The 20,319-nt window shown below is 48.7% G+C and overlaps 1 protein-coding gene across 1 annotated transcript; it reads left to right on the forward strand.

Annotated features, from left to right (window-relative positions):
* Positions 1-869: 869 nt before the first annotated feature.
* On the forward strand, positions 870-16,812 carry klf13 (Kruppel like factor 13; the record flags this gene model as incomplete). Its single annotated transcript, XM_083654277.1, has 2 exons — positions 870-1,341; positions 16,502-16,812. Exons 1-2 carry the CDS (start codon positions 900-902, stop codon positions 16,810-16,812), a joined length of 753 nt encoding a protein of 250 aa, XP_083510403.1. The 5' UTR covers positions 870-899.
* Between the last annotated feature and the right edge of the window lie 3,507 nt (positions 16,813-20,319).

Here is a 20,319-nt window from a genome sequence, read left to right on the forward strand (position 1 = left end):
TTAAGAAAAGAGTTATAGTTTGTACCTTCTACTAAATTAATTGCTCTGCTTTTGCATAATGGTGCCACACACACATGCTCAATGCCAATTTGCTAATCTCTTTAGAGAGCGACCTGCTTGCATTATGTAGGCCTATATCCATGACTAAGCTGAGCGAGCATATTATGAAACAGTAACAGCTCCATATGTGTGCAATTCAGGTCAAAGTATACAACATTTCAAATCAATTTGTATTTTGTGTGTGGCTGCAATGTACAACATATTACCCCCCAATGAAATCACAATTTGGATGCATGCACGGTGGCAAGTGGCAGCAACCTGTGGTGAGACGTTCAAGTGACTGAAGTTGTGCGGTGCAGGTGCTCGTGGTGCATTTAGGGACACGGTGCATTTAGGGACATGCAGCATCCAATGATCGAGCGACTCCTCTGACGACGCTGCCAAGCGCTGCCGGTCGACACGCCCCCAGCATGGATACAACCAGCAGGCAGGAACAGGCGCTCGGGAGAGAGAGAGAGAGAGACACATGCTGCTGGACTGGAGAGAGTGCTCTGGAGCCGCGATGGGAGTGGCAGTTACCAAGTTTTCCTCACAGTTGTGGTCAACGGGGTCGTTGCACTAAACAGAGACTTTGCCTTTTTGTTTGTCTGCGTTTTTGCCCGAGACGTTTCTTTCACAGGATGTTGATGATATTGTTGGGAAACCGGGTAAGATCATAAAGTCAGTTCTCTCTGTCTGATGAGAGCAACCTCCTCCTCCTTTCACATCCTCCTCCTCAACACAACCACCACCACGCACACAAAGGGAAGCACGGAACAAGTACTTTTTACACGCTATCATTTTATTTTTTGAATGTCATAACAAGAAGCAGATCTGGGAGCTGTTTCAAAAGACAAAGAATGGATCACTTTGCAGCAGAGTGCCTTGTTTCAATGTCCAGTCGTGCAATTGTCCACGCTCCTAAAGGGAATACCAGGGAGATTAAACCAGAAATCCCGTCCTCTTCCAAGAACGGAGAGGAAATCAAAGAGCCTTTGGTAAAAGACAACTCCTCTCTTTTTGTGGTGGCGCGGATCCTGGCGGATTTTAACCAGCAGACTCCCGACAATGTTGCCGAGCAGGCAAAAATAAAGGAGGAGAGCATGCCGATCCTGATAGATGATGGAAACTCTGCCACACCTACCACCATCTCCGACCCTTCGCTCAAACAAAGAGGCAAAAGATTGAGGGGTCGAATTGAAGAAGAGTCACCTCAGAAAAAGCACAAATGCCACTATTCAGGTTGTGAAAAAGTTTATGGCAAATCATCACACCTCAAAGCCCATCTAAGGACACATACAGGTCAGTTTCATTGGGGTGAAAATGTTTGTTGCTGTATTGAACGTGACTTACAGTTCCGTTGCCTATGACAGAGTGGATGGCATGACAATACCGATAAAGAATATTAATTTACGGTCAAAACGACGTTTTTAAAGAGGTGCATGATTGACTGGTCTCGGGCATGTTTTGTGTTGTATCGTTGTATCCACTGAGTATGGAAATGATCACCAGATGTAGCCTAGTCTACACCGATGTACAGTTTATAATCGCTTTTGTTCCTCTAAAGTTGGCTACAACTTTGCGAAATGTCATTTTAATTTCGGGGGGAGGGAGTCGAAAGCAGTGCCACTCCCACTCGAGAGACTCGGTCGGAGCTTTGTCACTGCTTGCTTTCCTCTTTGCACCCCCCCTGCATTGGACTGTAACGACTTGACACTGCAGTAAATACACAACAAAACTCACATTTACAGCGTTCCTCTGTGCGTGTTAATTCAAGTCAAACTTTGGCCTGTTTAATGCCATCAGAAAATGTTTGCTTCAGCAACATAGGGTGCATCACATGATGTAGCCTAACTTTGTAGCACTGATCAGATAGGTTTATCTAACTACACGCGGACATGCAAAACAAAGTTCCAACAATCAATCCAGTATAAGTCGTAGCCTATACTGTCACACTGCAGGCAGAAAGGTCATCGTGTTACATTTGACCTTGCTCGACCTCCATATTTGCTATTTGCATTCCGCAGGATAGGCTTCTGTGTGTGTGTGTGTGTGTGGGGGGGGGGGGGGGGGTGTAGGTAGATCAACTCAAATTGGGGGTTGATGATAGCGGTGCAGTCGCCTGTCTGCCCAAAGCCCTTTGTTGTGATGTGCCACACCCCCGCTAGACAGACTGCCAGCTGATCTGGCCAGCAACAGACTCAGCTAGCAGAGCCCAGACCGAGGCTGGAGCAGCCTCTCCCTCTGCAGCTCACACTCTCACTCTGCCCACTTCTGTCATGCTTTCTTCACACACTTTAGGCCAACATCATCCTTTCAGACACACCGGAGAATACCGGCCTTCTCTGAAACACACAGGGAACGCTTTATATGTCTATGTTTATGTTACAACATGATACTATATCCACCTGAAAGCCATGAAATAGCCCTGCTGAGCTTGTAGCGTTCACTACACTGAATACAAAAATACATAGAACATTATTAGCTGCAACCCCTTTTGCACAATCCACATCTCAATTGTCTCACAGCTTAAAACCCCTTCTCGATCTCCATCTCATCCTCTGTGATTGATATTATAAAGTATGATGACATCATTATTATCATATGCATCACAGACACACTAGGAATATAGAGTGGTGGGTGTAACTCTGTATTGGTGGTAAATATTGTTACATTTCAGTCCAAATAGTATGTATTCTATCTGGTATTATGGATACTTGCCACTAGCCTTATTTACAGCAGCTGCAGCTTGGTGCATAAGCATGACTGCAGTGCTGTTTAGTCCTTGTTTCATTGTCCAACACTGTGAGAATGAAACACTGATTTGTTCCATGTATAGCCTATAAACAAGAGGGGCTTACCCCCGCAGTAACCTTACTGAAATGATTTCCCCGCAGAAACAAAAATGTCTGTCTGGGTCTGGTTTAGTGCTGTTTTATAGCTCTGTAGCCCTGCCCTTCTCTCTTGCCTATGAAGCTTTTCCTTTGCCTGTCTTTCTGTCGGGGTACACTCCCGTGTCGGGCTCTGCAATTGGTTTGTGTCCCGTGAATAGTGTCTGTTTCTGCTTACTTGATTGGATAGTCAGAGAATGTGGGTCATCTGAGTTCAGTCGCCTTGCCTCAGCCGAACTTGCAGTGTTTTGGTGAGCCAGCTTCTAGCACACAGTGTGCTTCCCCTCAGCCCCGACTAGCAGAGTAACGAGAGCATGGATCCCTGCCCAGTCCCACAGCCAACCACCACTATCTAATTGATGGGGGAACACTGTAAAAGAGCCAGGGACCAGGCGTCCTTACTTGACTCCTGTAACGCCCCAAAGCATCGTCGTCGAAGCTTTTACAATCCTCTCTGTATATGGTTTTTCACAGTGCATCAGGAACTGGAACCTTAACTGCATTTTAGTTTTTTTGTGCGGCAATGTATAGCTACCTCACACTATATACAAATCAATCCCAGTATTAGTACAAAATGAAGTTCGCCCTTAATAATGTCTTGGGAGAGGCTTATTCTTTGTTTCAAACCATACTAGGAGAAATTTCTCTTTTATGTCATTTATGGACATTCGCCTTTTAGCTATTAACTACTATGAAGTACTTTACAATTATTGCTACTCATCCATTGTATAGGAGAAAAGTATGGAAGTTAATAGGTGAAACACGTTTTGTTGTTGTTGCGTCCATGTACCATACCTATCAAATTCTACAATCATCAGTTCACTAACGTTTTGGCAAAGTATTTCATGTTCACCTCCACACGACCTCGACACTGTTTGTAATGCAGTCAACTCCCATACTCATTTCGGTACTTTGTGCCATTGCGCACCTCGTGACTCTACCTTGTGATTTGAATCACCGCATGCCAGACGACAGTTTAATGATGCTGTCAGATGTGGAGACTAAACTAATCCATTAGTTGTACAACTCGGTTTACATTACAGCTAAATTACAAAGCCCGGTGCTATAATAAACTCACATGTTGATGAGATCAGTTTTAAAGGGCCTGTCAATGGGGAGCAGTTGGCTTTCAGTTTAGGTTGGTTCCACTAACGCAGTTTGTCAGCGCGCCATGTGAGAGGGACACCACCAGGATGTAGCAGACATGGCTGCACGCGGAATATAAATCGCTCATTATACTGCATTGAGTTTGATGGCGTGGAATCCGCAGCAGTTTGGGGGTCTAAGGTTACCAGACAGCTTTGTCTGATCTCCTGCAGCGGGAGGTGCGGCTTTTCTCTCCTATGGTATAGAGGGGTATAGGACCTATACTATGGAGAATAGGATCACGTAATGCTGATGCACAGATAAACTCAGGTTTGTAGTCAAGGCAACAGGCATGATGTGACCACTAGTCCCAGCAAGGGTGAATTTCACTTAATTAATTATCTTCTTTCTTTTATTTTTTAAACCCTTTGCCCTCAGAAAGGCACCAGTCTCCAATGTTATTACCGTAAACCCTTTGCCCTCAGAAGTGTAACAGTCTCTACTGATTTTAAACCCTTTGCCTTCAGAAGTGTAACAGTCTCCAATGATTTTAAACCCTTTGCCTTCAGAAGCGTAACAGTCTCTACTGATTTTAAACCATTTATCCTCAGAAGTGTAACAGTCTCCAATGATTTTAAACCCTTTGTCCTCAGAAGTGTAACAGTCTCCAATGATTTTAAACCCTTTGTCCTCAGAAGTGTAACAGTCTCTACTGATTTTAAACCCTTTGTCCTCAGAAGTGTAACAGTCTCTACTGATTTTAAACCACTTGCCTTCAGAAGCGTAACAGTCTCCAGTGATTTTAAACCCTTTGTCCCAAGAAGTGTAACAGTCTCTACTGATTTTAAACCACTTGCCTTCAGAAGTGTAACAGTCTCTACTGATTTTAAACCCATTGTCCTCAGAAATCTAACAGTCTCTAATGTTTTTCCCATTTTCTCAAGACGTGTCTTTCTTGTGGTGATGGAGTACAGGGGCTTCTCTATGGAGTCTCATTACTCTGCTCTGCTCAAACCACCATCCCTAAAGGAGAGATGGCCCCTGACAAACTCATTACCAGTCATGTCTTCTTCAGAAAGAACAGGCCGAGCCTTCTGTGCCCCCCACACACAGCTGGGCCTCACAGAAGGCCATCTTGTCCGTGTGCAAGGCCAAACTATTTGAACAGGGTCAATATTTTTCAAAGACAAAGAGACTAATGACATATTTTACAGTTGGTTTGACGTTTTGTCTCAATTTCTTTTGTGCGTTACTAGGGGTACCTCGAATACTGCGAGAGTCATGGAGCCCCCCCCCCCCCCTCCCACCAACCGCCCTAAAAAATAAGTGGTACCACCTGGCAACACAGTTCTCCTACCATATAGACCCACTTCTCCATGCATGCCTTCTATTTTTAGTTAAATAACTGTGGTTAATGGACTTTTTTTTTAACGTGAAATTATCCCAAATTCCGCGTGGAAAATGAAGCAGGAATTATACACACTGACACTACATCTCTGCCATTGGGTTTATTTTTGGCCTGCTTTGCTGCACAGAGCGCACTGTGTTCCTGTGTGGCTGATGGCACTGATGAGGTGGCAGGGTGGAGATGGGGTTTTCCTGCTGCTCCTCCGTGACCCTGGCTTGGGGATGGCTAACAACTCTATTGGGGCACAAGAGGTCAGTCTGTCTGCCCCGGTCCGCCACACGGCAGGATTTCCACCTTCCCTCCCAGTTAGGCCATATTTCCACCTGCAGTGTCATCAAATGACAGCTCTGCTGTCTGTCAGGAGGCACTAACCAGTCTCCATTCTGCTGTCTTGTCAGGAGGCGCTAACCAGTCTCCATTCTGCTGTCTGTCAGGAGGCACTAACCAGTCTCCATTCTGCTGTCTGTCAGGAGGAGCTAACCAGTCTGCATTCTGCTGTCTGTCAGGAGGGGCTAACCAGTCTCCATTCTGCTGTCTGTCAGGAGGCACTAACCAGTCTCCATTCTGCTGTCTTGTCAGGAGGCGCTAACCAGTCTCCATTCTGCTGTCTGTCAGGAGGCACTAACCAGTCTCCATTCTGCTGTCTGTCAGGAGGCACTAACCAGTCTCCATTCTGCTGTCTGTCAGGAGGCGCTAACCAGTCTCCATTCTGCTGTCTGTCAGGAGGCACTAACCAGTCTCCATTCTGCTGTCTGTCAGGAGGCACTAACCAGTCTCCATTCTGCTGTCTGTCAGGAGGCACTAACCAGTCTCCATTCTGCTGTCTGTCAGGAGGCACTAACCAGTCTCCATTCTGCTGTCTGTCAGGAGGCTCTAACCAGTCTCCATTCTGCTGTCTGTCAGGAGGCACTAACCAGTCTCCATTCTGCTGTCTGTCAGGAGGCGCTAACCAGTCTCCATTCTGCTGTCTGTCAGGAGGCGCTAACCAGTCTCCATTCTGCTGTCTGTCAGGAGGCACTAACCAGTCTCCATTCTGCTGTCTGTCAGGAGGCACTAACCAGTCTCCATTCTGCTGTCTGTCAGGAGGCACTAACCAGTCTCCATTCTGCTGTCTGTCAGGAGGCTCTAACCAGTCTCCATTCTGCTGTCTGTCAGGAGGCACTAACCAGTCTCCATTCTGCTGTCTGTCAGGAGGCACTAACCAGTCTCCATTCTGCTGTCTGTCAGGAGGCACTAACCAGTCTCCATTCTGCTGTCTGTCAGGAGGGGCTAACCAGTCTCCATTCTGCTGTCTGTCAGGAGGCACTAACCAGTCTCCATTCTGCTGTCTTGTCAGGAGGCACTAACCAGTCTCCATTCTGCTGTCTGTCAGGAGGCACTAACCAGTCTCCATTCTGCTGTCTGTCAGGAGGCTCTAACCAGTCTCCATTCTGCTGTCTGTCAGGAGGAGCTAACCAGTCTCCATTCTGCTGTCTGTCAGGAGGCACTAACCAGTCTCCATTCTGCTGTCTGTCAGGAGGCACTAACCAGTCTCCATTCTGCTGTCTGTCAGGAGGCTCTAACCAGTCTCCATTCTGCTGTCTGTCAGGAGGCACTAACCAGTCTCCATTCTGCTGTCTGTCAGGAGGCACTAACCAGTCTGCATTCTGCTGTCTGTCAGGAGGCACTAACCAGTCTCCATTCTGCTGTCTGTCAGGAGGCACTAACCAGTCTCCATTCTGCTGTCTGTCAGGAGGCACTAACCAGTCTCCATTCTGCTGTCTGTCAGGAGGCACTAACCAGTCTCCATTCTGCTGTCTGTCAGGAGGCACTAACCAGTCTCCATTCTGCTGTCTGTCAGGAGGCACTAACCAGTCTCCATTCTGCTGTCTGTCAGGAGGGGCTAACCAGTCTCCATTCTGCTGTCTGTCAGGAGGCGCTAACCAGTCTCCATTCGTGGGCTTCAGTCTGCTGATATTACACTTGAAATTTGGCGTGGCTTCACCAATGTACAAATTCCAACGTTCTGTCCTGCTATCAGATTCAGTTTTCCCAAAGGGGGCTATTGTAAATGACTGGTTTGCCCATGCAGGTCACACGTAGCTGTACTGTATGTGTCCAATGGAAACAAGGTATTAGTTAAATCTACTTGATCCCCTGGGATGTAAATAAAACCAAACTGGAACTACCATCTTGCCCCGTTCTAATCCGCTGCGCTGGGTCAGTAGTACTGCTGCCATTTCTCTCTGAGATCCTAGTCCGTGACCAGCTTAGGTTGCCATGTTCAGGGAGTGTAGCGGCGTCCATGCTGTCCATATGTTCTCCTATACCTTTACATGTAAAGCTGATGCTAGGATAGCCCCTGACTGATGCTGGCATATACCAACCAGCCCATTCAAATGTGATTAAGCAGCCAAGCATGGTTGACATTCATAATACAGAAAGGCCCCTGTCAGGCAGTCGCCTTGCTGTGCGCTTTTCAATGGAGCTCACAGAGCTCATGTATTCTTTAGTTAGCTCTGGAGTCGTTCTATAAAAGGTGCTCTGTCCGTTTCCCCCCAGCCCCTCCCACTGTTCCCCAGCCCCTCCCACTGTTCCCCAGCCCCTCCCACTGTTCCCCAGCCCCTCCCACTGTTCCCCAGCCCCTCCCACTGTTCTCCAGCCTGCACTAATGCAAAGCAAAAGAGGGGGCGCAGCAGCGTGTAGTGTTGCGAGGCCAGGCCCTGGGCCGCAGCTTTGTGGCGGGGTGTCGATTACCAAGGCAGGAAGACGGGGATCTAGACCTGTGGAACACTGCATTTTTCACCTCCACTGTACAGAAAAACCACCAACCGCATCTCACACGCAGAGGGAGGGATGTGCAGTACAAAGCAGTACAGCAGGGTGGGGGTGGGGTTACATATACACTGTCAATGGCCGCCATTGATGTAGGTCATTTATTCCGCTACATCTGCAGCTAATCTGATTAACGTTTGCAGGGCTGTGACCTCTGCACGAGAGAACACTGAGAAGGTCCCTTTTGAGACGCTCTGTCCTCCTCCTCCTGAGACCTTTTGAGACGCTCTGTCCTCCTCCTCCTGAGACCCTTTGAGACGCTCTGTCCTCCTCCTGAGACCTTTTGAGACGCTCTGTCCTCCTCCTGAGACCTTTTGAGACGCTCTGTCCTCCTCCTCCTGAGACCTTTTGAGACGCTCTGTCCTCCTCCTCCTGAGACCTTTTGAGACGCTCTGTCCTCCTCCTCCTCCTGAGACCTTTTGAGACGCTCTGTCCTCCTCCTCCTCCTGAGACCTTTTGAGACGCTCTGTCCTCCTCCTCCTCCTGAGACCTTTTGAGACGCTCTGTCCTCCTCCTCCTCCTGAGACCTTTTGAGACGATCTGTCCTCCTCCTCCTGAGACCTTTTGAGACGCTCTGTCCTCCTCCTGAGACCTTTTGGGACGCTCTGTCCTCCTCCTCCTCCTGAGACCTTTTGGGACGCTCTGTCCTCCTCCTCCTGAGACCTTTTGAGACGCTCTGTCCTCCTCCTCCTCCTGAGACCTTTTGGGACGCTCTGTCCTCCTCCTCCTGAGACCTTTTGAGACGCTCTGTCCTCCTCCTCCTCCTGAGACCTTTTGAGACGCTCTGTCCTCCTCCTCCTCCTGAGACCTTTTGAGACACTCTGTCCTCCTCCTCCTCCTCCTGAGACCTTTTGAGACGCTCTGTCCTCCTCCTCCTCCTCCTGAGACCTTTTGAGACGCTCTGTCCTCCTCCTCCTGAGACCTTTTGAGACGATCTGTCCTCCTCCTCCTCCTGAGACCTTTTGAGACGCCCTGTCCTCCTCCTCCTCCTGAGACCTTTTGAGACGCTCTGTCCTCCTCCTCCTCCTGAGACCTTTTGGGACGCTCTGTCCTCCTCCTCCTCCTGAGACCTTTTGAGACGCCCTGTCCTCCTCCTGAGACCTTTTGAGACGATCTGTCCTCCTCCTCCTCCTGAGACCTTTTGAGACGCCCTGTCCTCCTCCTCCTCCTGAGACCTTTTGGGACGCTCTGTCCTCCTCCTGAGACCTTTTGAGACGCCCTGTCCTCCTCCTCCTCCTGAGACCTTTTGAGACGCTCTGTCCTCCTCCTCCTCCTGAGACCTTTTGAGACGCTCTGTCCTCCTCCTCCTGAGACCTTTTGAGACGCTCTGTCCTCCTGCGTGGTGAATTCAGCGTGGCTTGTGTAAGGGAGGAATGGCTGCGTGTACAGTACTGTGTGGACGTGAGACGGAGCGTTTTGTCTCTGTCTAGGATGTTTACATTCCTCATGGTATGTATGGAAGGTGTGTCCCCCGTCTCCGCGTGATAAATCAGATCATGGCACGGCAGGACCACGCCACACCGGGGCGTGGTCCTCGCAGGAAGACGGCGAGCACTTTGTGGAGCATAGGGTAAAAGCCTCGGGGGAGAGAGACAGAGGAGGGTATAACTATTTCTTACTGAGACATTTAAATCTTCCTGTCTCACTGTCCATCTGAGTATCAGATAAGACGTTGGACAGTAGGCACCCTCTCTCCAGCCTGTATCTCCCCTTATCTGCATGCGTTGTGTAGTGGGGGCCTCTCTCTCAGGATGGAGCGGGGCTGTGGCTCTTTGTTTGATAGCGGGTTAGCCGGGATATCTATCTCTCATACGAGCCGCCGTGTCAGACTCCATCAGCGGGAATGAGCCGCTATTGTTACGGTGTGAGTGAGAGTCACGGACGATAGGGTATCCCTTCTCCAACCGGCCCCGTGCTTCTGTGCACGTACTGTAAACACCCCTTAATGGCCGCAGGCAGCTGCTTCTCCTCTGTGTTTAGTTAACCCGGGTTAAAAAGACGAGCAGACTGCCTGCAACACAACAAGGTTTCGGGTAATGTTTTTTTTAGCTTGCGCTCAAGGCCGAAAGAGAGTGCCCCACTCCGACTAATTGAGGCAAATGTGATGAGCTGGTCAATGCAGTCAAGCTATCCCATCGCCCCCCAAAGAGTTAACGCAATGGAGTAATGTATGGCTATGGCTAAGTGTCTGCAGGAGTCAGACAGTTACCCTCGACCCCCAGCTGCACGTCTGTGTGGGTGAATGTCAATAGGCCCGTGTGCACTGTGTGTGCAGAGCCCAGCGCGCTGAGTTACGGTCAGTACGTGTGCAGCCCCATCTGATTGAAATGCATTACAGGAGTGGCTCTCCCGCTGGGAGCCGGGCTGCTCCTATTGTTCACAACCTGACAAGCTATCGGGCCCACAAGGGGAGGCAGCCTATTCAACGGCAGGCAAGGTCCTCTCTCAATGAAGACAAAAGATGAGAAGAGATCAGATGCTGCTGGCTGCTTCTGGAGCTTTTCTCCCGACGAGCTGAAGCTTCGTGGTCATCACGAACACCTGACCCCCACCCGCGGCTTCTTCTCTGGTGCTCCTCCTGCAGAGACCGACTTCTTCGCAGACGCATGAATCAAAGTGTGAACGGGAGCTCTGAGAAAACATGTTTTGACGGAGGGATTTTCTCGGTAATTCGACGCCTCACTCCCACAGAGTTCAGTTCGCAAACAGCTCTGAACTCTGATGTGTTTTTTCTTCTTCTTCCTCAGACCGCATAGACTTCTCTAAGCCTTTGTTGCTGTTGTTTGCGCAAGTGGGGGCTGCATGTAGTGCATGTGTACTCCTGCCTGCACAATGATGAAAAGGAAGACTGCTCTGCCTTAGTGTATATTTATTGTTTTCCACCACACACATGTTTGTGTTTATATTCCCTTGGCGTGCGATAGTGTTGGCTGGGAACTTAACCCTGTCCTCCTGTCTGGGTGGGCGTTGGTGAGCAGTAATGGCACGGACCTGATGTAGGGACTGAGCAGTCATTTTAGTATTACCCAGAAGCCCCGTGGCCGGCTGGCTGGCTGGCTCCCGGTTGGCTCCAGGTCATAGTTGTAAACATGCAAGTAAATGATAGGATTCTGATGAGTTTGTGGTGGTGCCCCTCTCTGCCTTCATGTGGCCAAGCTGGCCATGCCAACTAAGCCAGCGCTGACTGAGGTGAGCTAACTCTGATGATGCTCAGTATATAAGACTCTAACCCCCACTGTTCCTTCTCTAACTGACACACTCGGCTTGTTAAAGTCCATACTGCTTCAGTGTGCACCTTGTCGTCGTCGTCGTCGGCTTCTGAGCTCTGTGAAAGACATTTCCTGTTCACGTACTGTGCAGGCAGAGCAATGTTAACTTCAAGGTAATCTCTGTCACGTATCCACAGAAACGGTATCGTCTTTACCCCCTCTACCCATCCCCCCCTCAGCCTACAGTGCTATTTACTCTAGCACTCTCATGGCAGACTCACATGGGCCTTTCGACGCTAAGCCGTGTGAGAGTTTGGCCCATGCCTGAGGAAACATCAGGAATGTCCTCTGCTCTCGTCTCTGAAATGCTGCTAGCTAGCCGCAGCAGGTGAGGTGACTGAGTCCTCCTGCTGCTGCTGCTGCTGCTGCTGCTGCTCACGTCAAAAAAGCCATTTGATCTCCTCTTCGCAGTGTCCCTTATACCCCAGGGCCCTCCCCCGGACTCCATTACTCGTAAACCATTTGTGCAGCAGAGGCACAGGAGTCCGTTTTTCAGACATGAATGTGAGGGGGGACACAGAGGCAGAGGAGCTGAGATGAGTTGTTTATTTACTGACCCAGTGGCCCCAAAGGGAACACTTATATAACAAGAAGTACCTGTGACATAATGGTATCGCCTTAGAGGGGGACACTAGTGCTTAGTAGAGGTACTACAGTCTGTCTGCATGCATGATCGCTCTGTACGCCGGGTAACTGGGTCACTGTGTTCGTTAGGGAAAAGCCTCCCTAATTAAACCCTCCCCCCCCTCCCCCCATCCTGTAACTCACACGTCCTGAGAAACCCAAACCACACCCCCCCGTGGATGTAACAGGTTGGCAGAGGCGGGCTGGCCAATCGCTGGGCCGTGTGGCGTCGCAGTCGTCATGGTGCCCTGCTGGGAAGGGAAGGCACTGCGACTGGATGGGAAGACGAAAAGGCGCGAGGGGGAGTGGCCAGCTGGAGTCTCTTTTTCATGGAAATGCTGAGTAGTGGGCGTGGCTGCAGTCTATTGAAATATCTCAATCTGAGAAAGTGACAACAACCGTCGACCGCTGGGGGGTAATAGCCCCCTATCATCATTTCCCCGCTTTACAACCAAAGTGTTTGTTCCCTAAACCTCCCCACATATTTTTATATTACCACCCTCATCGAAGCCTCGTGTTATGAAACGAGTGCATAATTAATTGGGGCATTGCATGTTTTATTTATGTAAGTGGATCTTCCAAGGCTGACATTAAAGCAGCTGCTTTTTGCTCTTTTTTTTCTAATGCGTAATAATAGTTTGGACCTAAATGTCATAGCACACAAACAGCAGCGTGGTGGGGGGGTGGGCAGTATACCTGTTATGCTCCCTCTTCCTACTAACTCAGTGAGCTCTAAATAGACTGAGGCATCCCGGTGAGTTGCCGTGGGATACCCGATGCTTCTATGACTGCATTACTGTATCAGGGCCATTACACTGGATATCTCAGCCCAGCTCTCTGGTGTCTGCTTAAATATTCATGCTGTTGGATCTCTTACACTGGTTATTGAGCCTTAAGCAGCCTGCAGAGCTTAGCTTGACTTTGTTAGCCAATAACGTGCCAGGTGGCACCGCAGGCTGTTTCTCTTGTTAAGAAGGTCGGAAAATCAGAGGCAATTTTATGCGTCTCTAACATGGGACGGATACCTCAAAAGATTTTGAATGTCCCCCCTCCTTCAGGAACCAAAGGCTCATCTAGTCTGTTTATGTTTATGTTTATGTTTATGTTTATGTTTATGTTCATGTTTATGTTTATGCTCCGAGGACGTTTGGATCCAGGATTTTCAAATGGGATCAAACGAGCACGACCTCTTCATCTTTATTATAGTAACTCTTTTTGTGGGAAAGGCGACTCTGTGTTTCTTTTGTGTGTTGTTTACTCCAGCAGAAGAATGAGAACAGTAGGAGATGTTTTGTGAATTCATTGTGGGAGAAAGGAGGCGTATCTGCAAGTCTGTGGGAAGTGTATAGCGTGCCTAAAGTCACACCTTCTTCCGGGTTCGGCATGGGGCCTAAGAGATTTCATTCCCCGATTCATTTTCCCCATTGACGTTGCTTAAAATCCTTATAAAAGCCATTCAGCTATATTCAGAATTTAGAATTACGAGTATTTAGAATGAATAGTATAACATTTCACTTGCACAAAAAAGGAGGGGGTCAGAGTGAAATGTTGTATGGTCTCTCTCTCGTGATACCTGAATCGCTCCCCCCCCCCCTCCCCCAAATCCACGTAAAGACGAAATGTCTATGGGAAAATGAATGGGGAATGAAATGTCCAGGCCCCATGCTGAACCCGGAAGAGGGCGTGACATAGGCACTGTATATAATTCTGTCTGTATGTGTGCGTGCCACAGTGTGTCCGGGCTGAGGCCTATATAAGAGGCAGAAGGAACTGCAGTGGGCTGAGGCCTATATAAGAGGCAGCAGGAGCTGCAGTGGGCTGAGGCCTATATAAGAGGCAGCAGGAACTGCAGTGGGCTGAGGCCTATATAAGAGGCAGCAGGAACTGCAGTGGGCTGAGGCCTATATAAGAGGCAGCAGGAACTGCAGTGGGCTGAGGCCTATATAAGAGGCAGCAGGAACTGCAGTGGGCTGAGGCCTATATAAGAGGCAGCAGGAACTGCAGTGGGCTGAGGCCTATATAAGAGGCAGCAGGAACTGCAGTGGGCTGAGGCCTATATAAGAGGCAGCAGGAGCTGCAGTGGGCTGAGGCCTATATAAGAGGCAGCAGGAACTGCAGTGGGCTGAGGCCTATATAAGAGGCAGCAGGAACTGCAGTGGGCTGAGGCCTATATAAGAGGCAGCAGGAACTGCAGTGGGCTGAGGCCTATATAAGAGGCAGCAGGAACTGCAGTGGGCTGAGGCCTATATAAGAGGCAGCAGGAGCTGCAGTGGGCTGAGGCCTATATAAGAGGCAGCAGGAACTGCAGTGGGCTGAGGCCTATATAAGAGGCAGCAGGAACTGCAGTGGGCTGAGGCCTATATAAGAGGCAGCAGGAGGAACTGCAGTGGGCAGGGCTGAGGGAGTTTGTCTGGAGCTGAGGTGAGGCGTCTGAGGCCTGAACACAGACTGGGCTGTCTAGACTTGCTCCGTCTGTCTGCGTGTTTTGTAAGCATGCCGTATAGGGGGAGGGACCGCAGCGCTCACAGTGCACTGAGTTCTTCTTTATGAGGCCCACTGGCATCAGGTAGCATATAGAGTGTTTGATGCTGAACAGCGCTGTTTTTCCACCCCGAGGGGAAACCGCAGAACAAAGATGGCATTTGGCAGCCGGTCCTTATGTTGCTCGTTCGTCATGCGATCCTCGTTGCATCGCAGCATCTCTTTCCTCTTCATATCTCTGGTGTTGAGTTGAGCACACACGTGACGATGAAGCTTCTTCTCAGTGAAGAAGTGTAACATTAAAGGGAGTATGTGCTGCCCTTTGGGATAATACTGCAAGGTCACAACACTGGTAAAATTAGAGTGCTATTGTCGGGCAGAAAATCGCTGAAATGGAACTCAAAAGGAATAGAGCGTTAGTAGCCGGACCGGCCGGTGAATGCAGGAGACAACGTTTTGGACTCCACGACGACGCACACTGTTTCCACATCAGAATGGAAGCAAACCACAACATGATATATAGTAGCATCTGGCTTCGGGTAGATGTGTGTCAAAGCCCACTTTTATTGCCCGGCGGAGGGGGGAAGGGTATAATTTCCCGTGCGCAGTCACAGATAGTTGCACGGTGGAAAATGGGCTGGGTAACCATTGTGAATATGATTAGCATCTGGAGCTTAGATAATTAAACCGTACGTCTGCTCCTCCAGCACAGGGACCGTTTTAGGTGATTTACCCCCAAGTCCCATGGCTTACACTGTTACAGCCTCCTCGTGTCACTTGACCTATAAGACTTTAAAGATGGCTTATGTGGGATTTGAACTTAAAGTCATATCCCTCCCCTTTCTTCCATTTCATTAACATCTGTAGCCAAAGTTCACCAACGCACCCGACACAAAACATAGCATTGTTTCAGTATTTCAAGAAGAGTGTGTTTTTTGAAGATGAGATGATTACGTTTTGCTGAAGTTGGACAGACAGAGAGTTTCTTTGTGATAAACATGTGATGACCTGTCAATAATACCTCGACTGTTATGTGGTCTTGAAGATGACGCAGTTGAGGAGTACAAACAGCAAACAGCCCAGTCTTGTTCAGCTGGCCCAGTCATCTCTGAAAATACCTGTTATATGAGTGATGCATGGCAGTGTTGAGGACCTGTCGACCTGTAAACGCCTTTTAATGAATCACTGCTTTCTGATGTTTGGTGCAAAGCCATTGTTAGTGTTGTGCGTGTCAGTTTCATAATCACAGTCTGGGAGGTGGCGGGAGGGGGGGGGGGGTCTGGGGAGTGTAGAGGCAAAAAGCACTCGCCTCCCACCTCGGAGACCACCCTCGGCAGCGGTACTTCCGGCTTGAGCAGATGTTCCTACGGACACGATTGGCCGTGTCTGCGGGTGGGAAGCCGCTGGGGGTATGAGTCCTGGTCACTGCACTAGTGCGTCCACTGGTCAGTTGGGGTGCCTGTTCTGGGGGAGGTGAACTGGGGGGAATAGCATGCTCCTCCCACGGCCGCGCTACATCCTGTTGGTGAAACTGCTCGTCAGGTGAAAAGAAGCGGGTGGCAACTGCACGGAGGAAACGTGCTAGTACGGTTCTCCTCAGATCGGCAGAGGGGGGTGGAGCAACGACCAGGACAGCAGGGGGGAATTAGCTAATTAGAATTGGGGAGAAAATGGGAGACAAAAAAGCAGAAAGAAAATGATAAAAAATATATATATATATCAGTGCCCGCCCCCCATTTGTTTATATGTCACAAACTCACACTTTTAGTCGTCCTGAACAGTCTTATAAATGATTCCTATCTTAATCTGTGTTAAAGCTTGAGCTTAAGCCATGATATTACCTTCCATGAAATGCTAACAGCTGTCTCCTTCCGTCCTTGACCCTACAGGAGAGCGGCCTTTCCCGTGTACCTGGCCCGACTGCAGTAAGAAGTTCGCCCGCTCCGACGAGCTGGCCCGTCACTACCGCACCCACACGGGCGAGAAGAAGTTCGGCTGCCCGCTCTGCGACAAGCGCTTCATGCGCAGCGACCACCTGATGAAACACGCCCGCCGCCACTCGGATTTCCAGCCCGCCATGCTGAAGCGGCCACACGGGGGCGCCATCATCGGCGGCAGCAACACGCGCCCCGGCTCCCTCAGCGACTACAGCCGCTCCGACGCCTCCAGCCCCACCCTCAGCCCAGCCAACTCGCCTTAAAACTCAAACCCCCCCTCGCACTTTCTGCCTCCAAACCTACGAGGCCTCCCTGCGTTCTCTTCATAACACTTGTGTTGCACAGTCGTCGGCAACCCCCCCTTTGCTTCTCCTGCGCTTGCTGTGGTGTACCATACTGTACATACCTGCTTATTGTAGTGCAATTACTCTCGTGTGATCCTAAAAGAAGGTAATGCCTTTCCCACATGGCAATATTCACATTCTGTACCATAATGTCTGTATTTTTTTGAAGCTTCCGACCATGGCTAGTTGACCAATGTATGTTCTCAGTCAACTAAACAAGGTTTAGAAGAAGAAGAAGAAGAAACAGACACATTGACAAGTCTTATCAGATCGATTTTCTTTTTGTTTGTTTGTTTTTGAACGGGTGAGGAGAAGGGGTACAGATACACCTCAGGATTGAAGACAGTTGCTTTTTCTGTAGTACCACAGTACTTACACAGTACTACTCACATTGACTGCACAATATACGCATCACTTTACTCTGAAATTCAACAGGGGTTGAATTTTACGCCCTGCTCAGGGATGGCCTTGTTAGCTTGAAAGAATGAACATGGTGAAGAGAGACATACATACAGCAGCCTTACACTCAACACAATTTTGCACTCGTTATTTTTGTTCTGTTGGTTTTCACGTTGAAGGAAACTAGCCCTGGTCACGCAGTCATTCATACACAAATTCATGGTATAGTCTCCCTTGTGTGTGTGAAGCAGTTCAGCATCTACTGGGGGTTCAAATGTAATTTCTACAATCCCAAAATCTCCATATGTGTTAGCAAAATACTCCTGAAATATTGCAATATCAATATTCATTAACACTGGGTAAAATATGGATTCGATTCAACAGCGACGTATGTACTTTGTAAATCTGCATTGGGAGGGTAACAATCTATAACCTAAATATCCTGAGCTGAAGAATGTTTCAAACCTTTAAGTAGAGACCTTTAAGTTTCAAAGCAGCTGTTTCTCTTTCTAAAAAAAGTGCTATATCATCAGCGCCAGTACTCGACGTGAAACCTACAAAAAGGGACCTTAGTTGAAACAATGTTTATCCCTCACACAAGCACATAGGAAAATGTACCAAAGACAAGAGTGAATGAATGCTTTCTATTCAGTCTTGTGAGCCACCCTTCACCGAAGGCCGGACTCTGGCGGTCGGCAGTATCACAGGTACCGCCAGACAAGCCCGCGCACTTCCCTCCTGCATTTGTGGCCTCCCTGGAGGAAACAGCTGCATCCCACAAGAAGCTATTCAGCTCACAGGAGGGGTGGTAACATGCCATTCCTGGGGAGTTCCTCTCCTCCCTCCCCGTCTGGCTCTACCTGTCCTGTGAGAGAATGAGTCCTTCCAGTCAAAAGCTGTCGACCCTGCCAAACCACAGGTTGGGGCCGCAGAAACGCTTGCCTAACTCGGGGGGGCGAATGTAGGCCAGAGCGGGGCAGGGCCGCGACTCGCTGGAGCCCAAAAGTGAACAAAGCGGCTATCTTGCAGGCAGGAAGGAGAGGGCGGGTCCAGATAAAGAGGCGAGCTTTATCACGGGCTGAGCAGCGTAGAGGAAGAGACACCCAGACACAGACGCCCCTCCCTCTCCCAAGTTTGCCTAGAGACTGTGGGAAAAAAATGGCTGTAATTACTGGGTTGATCCGACCTCTGGGGGTCTCCCCTGTTTTTACAAAGAGTAGAAAGAGAAGTGGATACTACCTAAACAATGCTTGCAGTATGGGTGGGACGTATCCCCACACGGGGATCAATCCTCCACTACTGCCGGAGTCACATTTCACACAATGCCAAGGAATACATCGCTTCAAATTCAAAAACCCAAGAACTCAAAACAGCTGCTTTCAAACTTCTCGCTCGTAAACAAAGAGTGGGCTTTTAAACTGTTGTCAAAACTTTTGAACCCAAAATGTTAACATATCAGCAAAAGTGCAGTGCTCAGCAGCCTGACTTCCTCCTGTCTGTGAAGCTCATATGTCCCGTGAGAAAGCGGACTTGTGTTTCTAGACAGACATGCCTCAATAAGTCACAGTAAACCTTCCATGGAAAAGGCCACAGCACTATCCAAACTGCTGCAGCGCCGCCGGTCTGCGTTATGCATACATTTTCTTTTACTGCTTCGGCGCGACGGTCAGAACATGGTTTCATCCGTGTGCAGTTTGGTTCTGTCCAGGCCCCTCCTCGCTGTTGCCAAGCTGCCAATAGAGAGCCAAAGTGGAACGCCACACTTCCTGCTTCAGCACTGTACCAGAGATTTTCATCCGCCATTTATTTTCCCATAGACATTTCGTAAAATGCTCGTAAAAAATAGCTTCACTTCATCAAACCAAACGGTTCAGGTATATTTAGAAACAGGAGAGACCACATAACATTTCACTCAGACCAAAACGTAAAAAAATCGCGGATTTAAAGAAAATATTTTTTCTGTGTTGTTTTTTTAAGTTTTGGTCTGAGTGAAATGTTCTATGGTCTCTCCCGATTCTAAATATAGCTGAACGGTTTGGTCTGACGAAAGAAAACTATTTTTATAAGCATTTTACGAAATGTCCATGGGAAAATAAATGGCGGATGAAAATCTCTGGTACAGTGCTGAAGCAGGAAGTAGGCGGTCACTTTGCCTCTCTATGTCATCGTTATAAATTGCATTCCGTAGCTTTCTACCTCCCCACCCAGTCCGCTCTCTCCCTATAATCCCGTGCTCCTCTCTTATATGCATGTCAACAACGTCGCCCCCAAATGTGTCGAGGGGTTTTTGGGGCGGACAAGCAGGTGTAAGTTTATGAATGGCAGGCCTTGTCCCTCGGTCTCTCCAGCGGGCATCTGTCTGAAACGAGTGAAGAAAGCCACACAAATCATCAGCTTTATCACACACCCTCCTCCTCCAGAAAGAGAACATCCCTTATTTAGATCAAATGCAGTAGAAAGAGAGAACCCGCTCTGTAAGATGAACTCTGTTAAATAGTTTCCAGGCTGCAAGATAACACTTTGAATGCCACTGATCAATAGCTCTCCGTTAGAGAAGCACTGAGAGGCCGAGAGACATTTACCATACAGCTCTATGTTTGATTTTCAAAAACAAGCCCTTCAAATCACTGTCGAGCAGCCTTTTGTGGCGTCTATCCATGAACTCACTTTTTTGTTTTGTTCTAGTCAAATCTTTGACTCGATTTGTAGTTTATATATTTTTTAACATGCAAAAAAAATAAAATGTAAGTGGTTCACCCGCACGCAGGTTACATCAATCATTTATTAATCCATAATCTGCACATTTACCTCAGGGTCAACATCAGCAAAGCAGATATGGGTACAGTTTGTGGATTTCGTTGTTGTACGCTAACATTGGTTTACTGCACAGTCATTCTGCCAGCATGTTCCTCCTGGGCGCATATCGCTCGCTGCCGGTCAGCGTTGCGACGCGACCGCACTGGAAAAACACATGCAGGGACTCCTCAGTACGGGGCTCAGGCTCCTGCCCAGTATGTCTTCTCAAGC

The sequence above is a fragment of the Poromitra crassiceps genome (assembly GCF_964638095.1).
Source record: "Poromitra crassiceps genome assembly, chromosome: 18".
Lineage (NCBI taxonomy): Eukaryota > Metazoa > Chordata > Actinopteri > Beryciformes > Melamphaidae > Poromitra > Poromitra crassiceps.